Source organism: Tamandua tetradactyla, chromosome 5 (assembly GCF_023851605.1).
Source record: "Tamandua tetradactyla isolate mTamTet1 chromosome 5, mTamTet1.pri, whole genome shotgun sequence".
NCBI lineage: Eukaryota > Metazoa > Chordata > Mammalia > Pilosa > Myrmecophagidae > Tamandua > Tamandua tetradactyla.
In genome coordinates, this window is record NC_135331.1 from 9,585,812 (window position 1) to 9,601,252 (window position 15,441).

Sequence of the window (15,441 nt, forward strand, 5' to 3'; positions counted from 1 at the left end):
CTAAAACATTATTGAGTTTATTTATCAGCCTACATAAGCGTGAATGCTACCACACTGGTGTATAACTCCAGCTTATCGGTAGAATTGACAGCAAAACCAGTCCTGAGTTATGAGTCTGGAGAAAAGCTTTTGGTTTATAATTGTTATTTCTTGTAAGTGAGTGCTTTCTTGTTACTGTTTTTATTGTTCTTTAAAGGTATTTTCAGTGTCAACCCAAATATGGCTTATTTGCTCCTGTCCACAAAGTGACCAAGATTGGCTTCCCTTCCACTACGCCAGCCAAAGCCAAGGCCGCCGCGGTGAGGCGAGTGATGGCGACCACCCCTGCCAGCCTGAAGCGCAGCCCTTCCGCCTCTTCCCTCAGCTCCATGAGCTCGGTGGCCTCCTCTGTAAGCAGCAAGCCCAGCCGGACAGGATTAGTAAGCTCCCTTTTCTTATTCCATGCCTTCTCCTTCCTAAGCGGGAGAAATGCCTGCTGTCAATTCATTTACTTTGCTTAAAAAAATACTGATCCCCTGTCCTTTTAATGAATGTTAGTTGTAGCTTGCTGTCAAACTCCTGTAAGTAAGTTTTGAAACATGTAACTTCAACAAGAAATACTATCTTTGAAATAGAAAAGGGTTTTAACTTGTCCCCTTCAAATTCTTATGGCTTTAAAATGTAGCAGTTCTTGTTGAAACTGTAGTAACTAGTGCTTAGCCTAACATGTGGGATGATTCTCTTCTCTGAAATTATTTGGGGAACAAGGACAGGGAAATTGGAGGATTCTTTTCCTCAAGTGTGTAGATTTTTTATTTTTTGACTTCTGAACAATTTTAGGAAATGAAGTATTTTGAGAAAAGGTGTGTTTTTCAAATTCTAAATTTATATTGATGTAGCCCATCCCACTGAAAGCAGTCTGTGTGTGAGTGTTCCCAACTTGGGCCCCAGGATGCAGAGGGGGAGCTTCGGGAGCTTGGAAGGACCCTGGGGGAAGCCTATTTTCTTTGGTGTGCTCCCTTCTTCTCTTCTCTCCTTCTCCCTTCCCTTCTCCAACTCCCCTAACCACACCCTTTTTTCCCCCCATTTAGGGCAATAAAAACAGAATAATCAGAATCAAAATAAAATAGGCAGCACCTCAATCTGTTTGTTAATGTGGTGTGTTATTTGGGTCAAAAGCAATAATTTTGGGGCCTCATTTTCTTCCTTAAGTTTATCACTTGAAGTGAAACAAATGCTGTTTTTTATTAATTGAAATGGCCGCAAAAGATTCTACTCCGAACTAAATTTAGGCTGTCTGCTTTACCATGGTGAAATAAAGACTAGGAGCTAGAATAAGCGCTCTGACCTGGGATGTAAGGTCCCTGATCTGCTTGTGCCGCATCTTCCTTTGTAGTTGGGCAGGGAAAGGAACAGGCAGCAGTCATTTTTGTGTGTGGGGCTCCTTTCCCAGTCAGCTGGATTTTCTACCTGCTATGTTCAGGTAGAATAAATACCTGCTCAGACTATTTCAGTTTGCATATGAAAAGAAAGTCATCTTCAGCAGAAAAATTACAAATAGATTTTTGTGAAAAAAGATGACAAGATCAATGGCTGAGAGATTCCAAACAAAGTCGAGAGATTATCCTGGAGGTTATTCTTACACATTAAATAGATACGTTTTTTCAGTTAAGATGTAGTGGAGAGGCTGGAGGAAACTGCCTGAAAATGTAGAGCTGTGCTCCAGTAGCCATGTTTCTTGAAAATGATTGTGTAATGATACAGCTTTTGCAATGTGACTGTGTGATTGTGAAAACCTTGTGTCTGATGCTCCTTTTATCTACCTTATCGGCAGACGAGTAAAACATTGGGATTAAAAATAAATAAATAATAGGGGGAACAAATGTTAGTAGATTGAAATGCTAGGGATCAATGAAAGGGAGGGGTAAGGGGTAAGGTATGTATGAATTTTTTTCTGTTTTCTTTTTATTTTTCTGAATTGATGCACATGTTCTAAGAAATGATCATGATGATCAACATACAGCTCTGTGATGATGTTGTGAGTTATCGGTTATATAACAAGAACGGAATGACCGTATGGTGAGAATGTGTCTGTTTATGGTTATGTTTCATTAAAAAAAAGATGGCAAGAACAGTGAAATGATGGTGAAGAAACCCTTTTTGTTCCTCAAAACCTTGTTCAAAGTGGGTCAGCAAACTCTCATGTGGACATCTAGCCTACTTTGCTAATCCAGAGACATTTCCATGGAAGTATCTACTTAGCACTGGGAATTCTTACTTGAGTAATTTTTAATGTCTTGTAATTATAAGGGTCATTTTCTTTGGAAAATATTATAATTTTCCAAAGAAAATTTCCCTGCTTTCCTCAATCTCTCTTTTTACTTTTCACGCCAGTCTTGATTCCTCTTAGCCATCTTATTTAATGAAGAAAATTGACAAAAGAGAGATGATGAGTCTCCTTTAAGACTGCTTATTTTTGTTTATATAGGATAGCTATAGCTTCTAAACCAAAAATCACCAAAAAGAAATTATATGACAGGAGTAGAAAATAATTGAAATTGTGACTTTCCAGAAACGTATCTCTGAGCAGTATAGTCCCATGCGTATATAGAAAAGTTAAAGATTCTCTAATGCAAAATCTTCTTCTGAAAGTATTAGGCATAAAGATTCTCAAACTTCCTGGGTTCACGGCAAAACTTTAGCATCTCAATTATTTTTTCATTGTGTTCCCAGGCCAAAAGAAAAAATAAACTATTCCATTTATAAAGTAGTTAAGTCCAAAGAACTTAGTAATTATGTTCTAATAGTTCAGTAGATGTTTAAAGAAAATGATAGACATAAAAAGGATGAAAAAATATTTTTATTTCATTATTCCTTATTATTGGGCCATGTGTTTCCATCGGGCATCACATATTTTCTCCAACTTGATATTGTATTGAACACCATCACCTGCACTTCCTGTTCCACACTGAATTTTGCACAGTACTTGCTTTATATCATCACAAGAGCCAAAACCCGTCTTCACAAAGATATCGTATGGAAAGCAATGTAGTACAGTCTAATGTTGCAGCTTTGAATTGTCTTGAGCTAGGTGTTTGGGGTCCAGTAGATGTTCCTATGCGTCCCTTGAAATTTTTAAATATCCTACAATGCCACTGAGAGTTTGCTGCAGAGTCTATCTGTGCGTGGTTTGGGACTTAGTATATTTAAGAAGAAATGTTAGAAAGAGAAAGTATAATTTAACCACATCATTAAATTGCAGTTAAAGTCAAATGGTAAAAAGAGAGAATGAACATTTTCCCCTAAATATGTAAGTAATTCAAGAGATTTCACTAAATAGGAACAGTAAAGGACAATTTGGATTTGACTGGATTCCTTTACTTACCTAGGTATCAAATTGTCTGATTATTAATTGATGAAAGATACTTGCTGTAAGTCTGTATGCTGTGATGAGGGCTCAGGTAGACTGATTAGATTGGAGCATTCAGGTGACAAATGAGGCTTTGATTGCAGAAGATGAAGTCAAGGCTGACTTGCTCTAGAGCCAGCTATTGCACCATAAAAGACTGTGGACAAATGCTTACTAAGGGATGAGGCCTTTTCTTAACTACCTATCAGCCTCTGGAGCCTAACTTGGAAGAATATTATTCAGCTTATCCAGTTACCTGTTAAAGTTTAACAGAAGGTCATTCTCACATAACTTTTAGTCTCAAGGTGGAGGAACCAGATAAGTGAAATATCGAAGATCAGTGGATGCACAGAGCTGAAATACATTTTTCCTTAACCTCTAACCCTCACCCCTGTCTCTTTCTCCTGCCTTCCATCACTTCCCTTCCCTCTTTTCTCTCTCTGTTCTACCTTTCTCTTCCTTCTTTGCCCTTCTCTCCCCTATTTTTCTTTCTTCCCACATTTCTTTCCTGTCTTTGTTTTCCTCTCTTCCCTTCTCATTTTTCTTCCTTCCTCTTTTGTGTATACATGCCCAGGCGTGCACATACATGCTCAGTCACTCGCACACACTTTTGTGTATACATGCCCAGGCGTGCACATACATGCTCAGTCACTCGCACACACTTTTGTGTATACATGCCCAGGCGTACACATACATGCTCAGTCACTCGCACACACTTTTGTGTATACATGCCCAGGCGTGCACATACATGCTCAGTCACTCGCACACACTTTTGTGTCTACATGCCCAGGCGTACACATACATGCTCAGTCACTCGCACACACTTTTTTTTTAAATTAAAAAAAGTTTTTTAAATGTTAGCAGCATACAAACACGAACATTCTTACCATATGATCATTCCATTCTTGGTATATAATCAGTAACTCGCAATATCATCACATAGTCGTATATTCATCACAGTGATCGTTTCTTAGAACATTTGCATCAATTTAGAAAAAGAAATAAAAAGAAAACAGAAAAAAACTCATACATACCATACTACTTACCCCTCCCTCACACTGACTGCTAGTAGTACCATCTACCCAATATATTTTAGCCTTTGTTTCCCCTATTTTTTTTCTATACCCCTTACCACTCCCTTTCATTGATCACTAGCATTTCAGTCTACTAAATTTATTTTAACATTTGTTCCCCCATTATTTATTTATTTTTAATCCCTATGTTTTACTCGCCTGTCCATATTGTAAGTAAGAGGAGCATCAGACACAAGGTTTTCACAATCACACAGTCACATTGCGAAAGCTATATCATTGTACAATCATCTTCAAGAAACATGGCTACTAGAACACAGCTGTACATTTTCAGGCACTTCCCTCCAGCCTCTCCAATATACCTTAACTAAAAAGGTGATATCTATATAATGTGTAAGAATATAACCTCCAGGATAACCTCTCGACTCAGTTTGAAATCTCTCAGCCATTGACACTTTATTTTGTCTCATTTCTCTCTTCCCCCTTTTGGTCGAGAAGTTTTCTCAGTCCTCTGATGCCGATTCCCAGCTCATTCTAGGATTTCTATCCCATGTTGCCAGAAATGTTTACAGAGTCATGTTCCACATAGAGAGGTGGAGGGCAGTGAGTTTGCTTGATGTGTTGGCTGAGAGAGAGAGAGGCCACATCTGAGCAACAAAAGAGGTTCTCTGGGGTGACTCTTAGGGCTAATTTTAAGTAGGCTTAGCCTATCCTTTGCAGGGATAAGTTTCATATGAACCAACCCCAAGATTGACGACTTGGCCTATTGCTTTGCTTGTCTCCACTGCTTGTGAGAATATCAGGAATTCTCTGCATGGGGAACTTGAATTTTCCCACTTTCTCGCCATTCCCCCTAGGGAACTTTGCAAATACTTTTTTATTCACTGTTCAAATCACTCTGGGATTTATCAGGGCATCGCTCTGGACAAACCTTCAAAATTTCATGCCCTACTCAAGGTTCCATGTACTTATGGTGTTCAATTAAACCTTCCATATAAGTTATGTTAGGAAATGCACTAGTCAAAATATAAATTTTGTACAAATAAACATTTTTTGCTTTAGTCTCACACATAAGTTAAAGTTTTAAAATATGAATTACCATCTATTTTCAACACCCTGCAATATTGACATTCCTTTGTTCTTCCTCATGCAAAAACATTTTTTAATTTGCACATTTAGTTACTATCATTGTACACTCTAGGCATTCCTAGATTATACCATCTGTCTTTATTATCTGTCTTTCTTCTGATTTCATTTATACCCCAGCCCTCCTCCCTCTATCATTCTCACATTCAGCTTCATTCAGTGTACTAACATTATTGTATTACAGTTAGAGTTAGATAGTATTGTCACACACACTTTTGAAGGCAGATACAGTTGTTTTTCTCTTAAGCGTACCTGTATAAAGTGCTGTGGTGGTTGGATTCAGGTTTCAAGGCTGTCTTTTATTTTGGGAGAAAGATGAAGAAAATCTGGCAAAAATCCAACTACTAATCAAAGAAGGAATGGTGACTCCAAGTGTGACTTCGTGGTATTGAGAAGTTTCAGAAGTTGAAAAAAGCCTTAACCTCAAGTTTAAGGATAAAAGATTGACCAAAATGTCGTAACAAGATTACTGTTCATGGTAGCTCAGACAAAATGGAGTTTAGAGAAACTTGTTAAATGGGTTCTATGGACTTTTTCTAGATTCCCACAAGACTTTGTCAACTGGGCTCAGGGTGCCTTTGATTAGAACTGCTCATTCTCCTTCTCAATGTCTTCTTGATTGTTCCCTGACGTCTTTACATTGGTTCTCTGTGCAGTTTACTGACAGTTTTCTTGATGGAAATCCTAATAATTGGCAAGCCTGCAAGCTGGGGCATCGCTTTGCTTTGCTGAGGAGACGCCTATCATGCATGCCTGGCTCCCTCCTTGCTTCCCTGATAGCATCATCGCCCTTCACTTCTTTAACTTTCCTTTGCAGTTGACTGAAACCTCCTCCCGGTACGCCAGGAAGATCTCCGGCACCACTGCCCTCCAAGAGGCCCTGAAGGAGAAGCAGCAGCACATTGAGCAGCTGCTGGCTGAACGGGATCTAGAGAGGGCGGAGGTGGCCAAGGCCACGAGCCACGTGGGGGAAATAGAGCAGGAGCTAGCTCTGGCTCGGGATGGACACGACCAGGTGAAGTCTGGTGCTGACCTTGTGGTGGAGATGGTAATGGTTTCTGAGTTAAGTGCGGAGGCAGGAGGCAGACCTGGTGCTTGGAGCTGGGGAGCTAGTCTTGAGAGCACTGGAAATGAGTGTCACTTTCCTTGCTGGGCTTGTTTGCAAGCTCTTACTTGTGGTACCAGTTTCAATCGTCATAAAGATGAAGTTTTGTTCTTCTTGATTCTACCTTAGTTTTTTGGACTTTATGTCCAGAGCCTGTGTTAGGACAGCTTGTTACTAGGACCTTATGAGTGATTACAAATCTTGTTTCGTAGATTATCCTTTCTATGTGTTTCAGCTTCCGACAAGATGAGAGTTTTAACACTGCCCTCTGTTTCTTTAATGGTATGATTTTTCATGATCTAGCTTCCAGGAAAACTGCCAAGGGTAACCTATTAAATGATCATATAAAGCATTTTAATGCAAAAAGCTTTTAGATTTATGCCATCCCATCATGGTACCACTAGCTTTTTGTAGGTTTTTTTGGTCCTGTAGCTGGTCCGAAACAGGCCATTCACTGAAATCCTTGTCTTTCCCAGCATGTCCTGGAATTGGAGGCCAAGATGGACCAGCTGCGAACAATGGTTGAAGCAGCTGACAGAGAGAAGGTGGAGCTTCTTAACCAACTTGAAGAAGAGAAAAGGTGATCCCAACCTGCTTCTTGTACAAGTGTGGTCTTTTCATTTTAAATGATCTTAGGGAAAAATTTCCCATTAGCAACCTTGTTGATGTCTACCCTTCGGACCAGAAGAAGGACTGTGTGATCAGCAGGAATCAAACTCTTCATGCTGTGAGGAGGCTTTGATCTGCTTTAGCTTTTTTCAGTAAGTTTGGAATCATCTAGACATGGTCTGACTCTTTTAACAAATAGTGAGCACCTACTGTGTGCCAAACATCCTGACTAAGGATAGCCATAGTTCGAATTGTGGAGTTAGTTGAAATCTAGCTTCTGCCCAGGCTAGTCCTGGTGAGAGGATATTCCAGGTCCAAGTTCCTAGTATTTACAGAACTCCTTCCATGCATTGTCTAGTGGGCAATGCCAGGTCCCTTCCTTGCAAAATTCAGTATGAGCCTAGAAAAATAAAATTTTCATGTGTGAAGCAACTAGGGAATTGTCCAAGTCAGTACAAAATCAAGTGCTAAATTATGAGACTGTTCTAGTTTGCTAGCTATCAGAATGCAATATACCAGAAACGGAATGGCTTTTAAAAAGGGGAATTTAATAAGTTGCTAGTTTATAGTTCTAAGGCCGAGAAAATGTCCCAATTAAAACAAGCGTATAGAAATGTCCAATCAAAGGCAACCAGGGAAAGATACCTTGGTTCAAGAAGGCCAATGAAGTTCAGTGTTTCTCTCTCAAGTGAGAAGGCACGTGGCAAACAAAGTCACAGTTTCTCTCTCATCTGGAAAGGCACATGGTGAACACAGCCAGGGTTCCTCTCTCAGCTGGAAGGGCACATGGCAGACACGGCATCATCTGCTAGCTTCTTCTCCTGGCTTCTGGTTTCATGAAACTCTCCTTCTTCATCTCCAAAGGTCGCTGGCTGGTGGACTTTGGCTTCTTGTGGCTATGTCATTCTGCTCTGCTCTCTCTGAATCTCTCATTCTCCAAAATGTTTCCTCTATTATAGGACTCCAGTAAACCAATCAAGACCCACCCAAATGGGTGGAGACATGTTGTCACCTAATCCAATTTAACAACCACTCTTGACTAAATCACATCATCCAAGAAGATGATCTGATTACAGTTTCAAACATACAGTATTGAATAGGGATTATTCTACCTTTATGAAATGGGATTTTGATTAAAACATGGCTTTTCTAGGGGGCATACATCCTTTCAAACCAGCACAGAGACAAAGAAAGCAAGTTTGGTTATTATAAAAGGTTATTCTTATGATAATTTGATTATTATTTTTGAGGCAGTGAACAAATAAGACTTCTAACAAAAGTGTCTGCACAAAACCATTTGACAGTTCCTTGGGGTATGGGATGTTTGTCCTCTAGCATTTAACACCGTTGTTTGTCGTTTCTGATAGCAGCGACTTGCTGCAGTAATAATCCAGCGTTGTGTGCTCAGGATGGCCCTAAGCATTGCCGTGGTAGGAGGTGCAGTGGAGGTGTATACCACACAGCCTGTCCTGCCAAAAATGCTTTCTCCCTCTAGAGAGAAATACCATGCACAGGAAATTCTCATAGTGTCCTAAAATGGTTTGTGTAAACAAGAGATAGTGATAAACCCCTTGAAGCCCTTCTGAATGCCGTGGCACTAGGACCACTGGCTCCTGTTGAGAAGCCAGCCCTTCATCCTGCAGAGTTGAAATGTCCCCCAGCTCTCTTATGAGCTTGAGGACTTTACCCTAAGATGGTATTCCTAATTTTAACTGAGTAGGATTTTTTAATTTTTAATTTTGCTAGAAATGCTGGTGAGTTTCAAGTATTTTTTTTTCTTTTGGCATGTAGATTATGAACTTTTCCCCCGCTTTTCTTCTTTCTCTTATACCCATTTGTGTAAAGATTCAGAATGTGGTTGTTACCTGGATTTTGTACATCTTCAGAATATCGAATTTCATTGACTCTTTGATGGCACTGATTGATATGTGCATCCCGTTATCAGAGATTTTAAGATGTGAGAAAATACCCATTTTAGAATAAAAGAAATAGGATCCCTGGTTGTCTCTGCCCCACATCCTTCACGACCCTGTTCTCCCAGTCTCGGAGCAGATAATGATGTTGTGTAGGCTGCCTGAGCAGCTGCCACCCTCAGTGCTTGTAAGTAATATGCACGCAATACTTACTTGTGGAGCTGAATAATCCTGTGACGTAAATATTCATTGTACCCTAAAATATCTGGTGTGGTTAATATAAAAAAGACGGATTTTCTGTGCCACACTCTGTTACTGGAAAGTAGACTTGAAATTGCAAACCTATTTCTATGGTAATCATATCTTTTCCTTGAAAAGGCAGATCTTGTCTTGATTAGATTTCTCCTGGTGTGTGACCAACGAATCATCTTTCTCAACTCCAGTCCCTGGATATAACTTTGGACTTTCTTAAATAATTTGCGCTCTTAGATTTATAAACCTGACATCTAAAAATACATTTCTTACTGTCTCTTTCTCTAAGGCATTTCTTTCCACTCTACTTTCTTCTGATCTTCTGTAGAATTCGCCAGAGTATTAATTATAGATTTTGTTTTGTTTTGGTGAGGCAGACATGTCCCTGTTACTTTGTAAGTGTTTTGTTTGTGTTTTATTCCACAGGAAGGTTGAGGACCTTCAGTTCCGGGTTGAGGAAGAATCAATTACCAAAGGCGACCTTGAGGTAACACCCCCTGCGCTCCCCCCACCCCAGCTCTCAAAGGCTTTTATAGGTGTTCAGAGTACTCAGAAACATGGGTGAAATAATCGGGCTGGCTGGGATGCGTGGCCAGAGCAGTCTACAGAAGGCCTGACCGGAAGTCAGCTGTTGGCTGCGCTGGGCTGTGAGCATGCTTCTGGCTGATGCGGTGGCCTCGGTCCTGAGCAGGTGACTGTGGGCACCGCCTCCTGGGGCAGAGCAAAATTTCCCATTCTTTAGAATTCAAAAACATGAATTGTTTTAATCAAACTGTAAATCTAGCAGTGTGCCTTCTATTTAAAGAAACCCTAAGTGAGAATATATATATTCTTGTGGTTTTCAGAAATTGCATTTTAAAGAGCATTTTTATTGCATCATAATAGTTCATAACAAAACTTTTTAAATTTAAGCCTTGCTTTTTGATTGAGCAGGATAATTTATAATCGTGTAAAAAGAATAAATGGTTAACTTTTTAAAAAAGTGATTAACAGTTCATGACAAACTCTGAGACCTGTTCTGTAGCTGCTTGTTAAAGTGTGCTTTGAAAATTATTTCTTTTTTCTTTCTTTTCTTTGTGTATATATGTTATATTTAACAACAAAAAAGTTAAAAAAAATTATAGGCAGTCATAGTAATATTAAATTAAATAAATTCCTGAAATTAAAAAAAAGTAATTAACAGAGCAAGAAACAAAGAACAATTTAAATTTCAACTTATTTTACTTTCTTGGCATATTTTAAATTCACAGAGATTTTCCTTTAGCATTAGATTCTCATCTCTTCTTAACAATTATTCATACTAGTTTTTAAATTAGCCTCCAGGTTTAAATGATTTGATGCTTTTTGAGCCACTGCTAGATATACGACAAATGTAAATTATTTAACTTAAAATTCTGCAGGTTTTTGGTTCTTTAATGTGTAATATTTTAGTAAAAATTATACTTGTCTAAGCATTTCTCAGAATGTATGTTTTTGCTACAATTATAATTTTACTGTAGACTGCCTATACAGTGCTTAAATTTTAGGGGCCCTTGCAAAACAGGAACTCTTATTTCTTTGGAAATAAATATAATTTTAGAGTCAACAAGTAATAAGGGGAACATTTTCTGAGTTCTAGTTTTATAGGACCCAGAATTTAATGAATTCTTAATAATGTAATAGATACCTTCTTTACTCATTTCATATACAGTCACATTCCTTTAGTTGACTTTTGTGTTGTTCTCATCCATTTTAAAACACCTCAGAGTCTCATTAGAAGTTTCATATCATCTAATTCACATAGAACACAGCCTATAGTGTTTGGGGGAAGGGGAGAACAAGTTAAACTATTTACATGATCACTAGGCTAGTGTAGTCTGTCTGATGAACTTACTTGAATTTAATCAAAGTTATCTTGAAACCCTAAGACATATTGAAACTTTAGTGGAATCTCCTTTTTGTTGTTTTTTAATTTTTTTTTTTTTTACTGATAGCAAAAGAGCCAGATTTCTGAAGATCCTGAGAATGTAAGAGGGCACTTCACTGTGTGGATATTTCCTTTTTTAACACAGATTGATTACAGATTAAAATGCTTATTGATGTACTGAAATACTAACTGCATAATCTGACCTTGGAACACTGACTTTAATATTTCTGTGCATGTGGCTTTCAAAGTGATTACATTTGTATCCTGAGGAAACTGTATGTAATGACTAAGCTCCCTAAATTAATTTGCTTAATGAATAGGCAAATATTTGCTTTATAAAGACTTCTGTCAAAAAAAAAAATTACTAGTTTTGTCTGGGGGCCTGGTTTTCTTCACCTAATATGTAATTTATTATAATTTCAATAGAATCATGTTGAAAGAGGTTATAGCTGACTGATACATAAACATATTAGATGAGGGATTTGTAGACCTTCAGGGGAAAGTTTCCCAAGTTCTCTAATTTACTTCCCATGACAGCAAAATAGAATTGTGAAATTCCCTGCACTGTTTGCCTTCTCTGTGAGCTCCCTCTGGTGGCCAATGCCTGCCACTGCAACTGACAGTAAATTCAAGCTTATTTGTAACAACAGTATTTTCCCTAATGTGTGAAATTAGAGGCAAACTTTCTTTAGTAAAGACACAGGTCTTTTTCTTTTCTTTCCTCCCTCTGGTTACTATCAAACAACCAATACAAGCCTCTCCAAAGTGGCCTAGAGTGCACTGCTTCTCAGCGTCCCCTGCCAGCTGCGATACCAATTGAAAAGAATCTAAAATTGCTTGCTTTGATTTACCATCACAAGAGAACAATATTAAAACAGAGAACAACTTCTCTTCCTACCACCTCCTGGCAGCGGAAACAGAAAGCTCAAAAACTGACCTTTAAAAAAATTCTTGGTTCTGAAGGGTTCCTTTTTGTGAAGCTACTTCAGTGATCTGGGTCTCTTCTCTCCTTCCAAAACAGGCTCCTGCTGCATCCGGTGCCAGTCTGCATGGGATCTCCCACTGCCTCACTTGTGTGCTTCTCGCAAAGCCTTTGCTTTCCTTCTCAGTTCCCTGTCCCAAGGCTTTCCTCTTGGGATATTCTGTGTCTTCTTCTAAGAAAGTCATAATTTTTAAAGGAGAGTTGAATTGTTCAAGTGCAAAATTTTCCCATATGTTGCAGCAGGGAAATGGATCATCTGTTCTCTTTCTGATAATTGGTCAAATGCAACTATCTATCTAATCCCAGATTGTTTTGTACATCCCCATCTGTAAAGAAATATTGCTGCAATCATTTGGAGGAGCACTGCATGGGGAGAGGTTCACATTAATGGAAATTTGTTTTTAATTTGGAAGTGGTGACCTTTCACCCAGAGAATACTTATAACTGTGTTAAGAGGAGAAGAAAGGTTCTGTTGGCTTTTGCTTCTTCCTGTTAGTTTTGGATTTCAGTTCCTGGGGCTGTCACTCCGATTATGTAGATCTGAATTAGATTATTTTCTTTTCTTTATTATAAAGCAGGTAAATTGAACAACTTATGTCTGAGGCATGTATGGACCAAAGGACTATCCAGATAATTAGGTTTGAATTTTAGTTCTTTAATTTTGATGGAGTGTAAAGAACTGAAGCAGGTGAAGGATTTAAAAAAAATTTTTTTTTCATTTTTTAAATATCCCATGATGGTTTATGTAAGGAAAGTAATCTCTTGAATCCGCTGAAGTCCCCAGAATACCACTAGAATAAGTGAGGATATTTATAATCTTTATTTTTACATTCCATCTTCTACTTAATCTCCAAACTACTTTCTGTTACTTTGTTTGGCACTTGTTATCAATTTCTTATTGCCCCAAATTCTCCAGTTAATGCCACAAAATTTTTAAATTAGGATTTATTTAACTATTACTATTTTATTAATATTTATAATTAATAATATTAAATAAAATATTCAAATTAATGAGTAGCTATTAGCGATTGACAGTAGGTTTTATTAGTTGATAATGCTGATACACCTCTCCAGTAGGAGAGGTGCGTGGGGGAAGGTACCTTAGGACTGATTGTGTAGATTATGTCAAATTGATAAAGATTCTGCTCTACTTAAACCTGTTGTAAAAAGAGTATCTTTTGGTTTCTCCATCAGGTTACATCTGAGTATGTGACTGTGGGTAATACAAAGTATCTGTGAGCTTTCAGAGGCTTTGAGGCACGTTAGAATCTGACTAGGTGTTTTGCATGGAGTTCAAACTCCTGCCTTTATGTTGAGTCACCGTTTCTGAGCAAAGTACTACTTCTTCTTGGGATAAAAATAATAACCCCCTTATCATCTCTAGCTGAACATTTCTCCTGCTCTATGCCTCTTTAAATGACTTGCTTTGTGATGGATAGAGGCTGTGGAGGATCATTATAATTTTATTTATCTTTGTAAATCTGGTGTCACCTAGCCCTTAAAAAGTCCACTGTTAGAAGAAAAGTAGAGCTTTAGTGGCTATTCTTACCTGTCATGGGTGAGAATGTTGCTGAGAATCTCAGACCATTCTCACCCATCTCAGCAAAAGACACTGGCATGCTCTCCCTCAGCATTTGTTTCTGGATTCCCTTTATTAGGTTTAACATTTGACCCTGGTTACTGTCAAACTATATGTCAGAGTGCAAGGATCTGCTCTAAGTACTTATTGAAGCACTTTTAAGATTTATGAAGTTATCTTTTCCATTTTTAGGTGAGAGTGATTATCATTTTGGGGGACAATCTACTTTTTATAAAGTCATTGAGTCAGTTACATACACATTAATATCAAATAGCCATTTGTGGGGAGGAGGGAAAAATGATAGTTTAGAGGAATATTAACTATTCTAATTTGTGCTGATAAACTTCACTGATCAATATAACGTATTTTTGGCTGCATGCACCTGACACTTTTCATACATTTCATGTATTTTCCATTTTTCTTTCTCAGTAGACCAGTCAGTGTCCCTTGCCCGCTGTCATCCTTTTGTCCATAGTATTCATCCTTACCCCCGACTTCCTCATCTCAGTTCCATTGTCCTTCCTGTCCATCCTTTGCGAAAGGTTCTGGTGGCTCAGCCTGCATGCTGCTGTCTTTCCTCTTGTGCTGGCATGTGATGGTGGCACTGTTGTGTTCTCTTCCTCTTCCTTTTTACTAACAGACGCAGACCAAACTGGAGCATGCCCGCATTAAGGAGCTTGAACAGAGCCTGCTCTTTGAAAAGACCAAAGCTGAGAAACTCCAGAGGGAGTTAGAAGACACTAGGGTAATGGCTTTCACTATTTAATGAAGCAGACCCATGTGTGTGAGTGGTGGACACATTGGGGACGTGTCTTGCCGTTGGCCAAATCCTTGACCCAGTGGTTCAACCTGCATTGGGCCTTGTATTGTTCAGGTGTTCCTGAGCTTAACTGATGGGGAGGCACAGGGGTTTTACACCAAACTTTTTATCATGGGAAAGACTCATTTCTTTGGTTTAACTCAACCCAAATTGAGATCAGAACCTTTACCACTGTATCTGTATAGGCTGCATGGACTTCCACAACTACATTCGAAGTTCTTTGTAACATACCTTGAAATACATTTCTTCACTTGGCCACAAGCAGTCAATTGTCCTCTTGTTCTCAAATTCCTAGTTATTGGGTTTTCTAAATTATTTTTTTATTGTTGTTTTACTTGAGCTCTCTTTTCCTGTCTTCTTCCCTGGCCTCTTGGGAGAATACAATCAAAACACTCTTTTTTTTTTTTTAAGCAGTTTTATTCACACACCATAAAATCTATCCAAAACTGATTCTTTTCAGTGGGAGTTGAGGATTTCCCACCATTATCTTTTTTTCTTGTCACCTGATCCCTCTTTGCACCTGCCCCTGGTCTGTCACCCAGTAGGTTAAAAATCACAGTGGTAAGGAGAGAAAATTATGTTGGGCCCAGAATGGCATCTTAAATTCCCAGCTCACTGTGTTTGACCCTTTAACCCAGTGCATTGTAATGTTTTAGTTTATTTATATAATCACGTACCTACTATCTGCACTTACTTCATGCCAGACACTA

The 15,441-nt window shown here is 38.6% G+C and overlaps 1 protein-coding gene across 4 annotated transcripts in view; it reads left to right on the top strand.

Moving 5' to 3' along the window:
* The window catches only part of CLIP1 (CAP-Gly domain containing linker protein 1), a 124,631-nt gene that overhangs the window by 44,060 nt on the left and 65,130 nt on the right, over positions 1 to 15,441 (top strand). For 2 of the 4 annotated variants that reach the window (XM_077159725.1, XM_077159728.1), the window contains exons 4-7: positions 197 to 419; positions 6,383 to 6,580; positions 7,147 to 7,250; positions 9,871 to 9,931. In XM_077159725.1, coding sequence (XP_077015840.1) covers positions 197 to 419; positions 6,383 to 6,580; positions 7,147 to 7,250; positions 9,871 to 9,931 — 586 coding nt within the window. Of the gene's footprint in view, positions 1 to 196; positions 420 to 6,382; positions 6,581 to 7,146; positions 7,251 to 9,870; positions 9,932 to 11,417; positions 11,451 to 14,551; positions 14,657 to 15,441 lie in introns of all 4 variants that reach the window. The other 2 variants (XM_077159726.1, XM_077159727.1) reach the window with 2 other exon arrangements.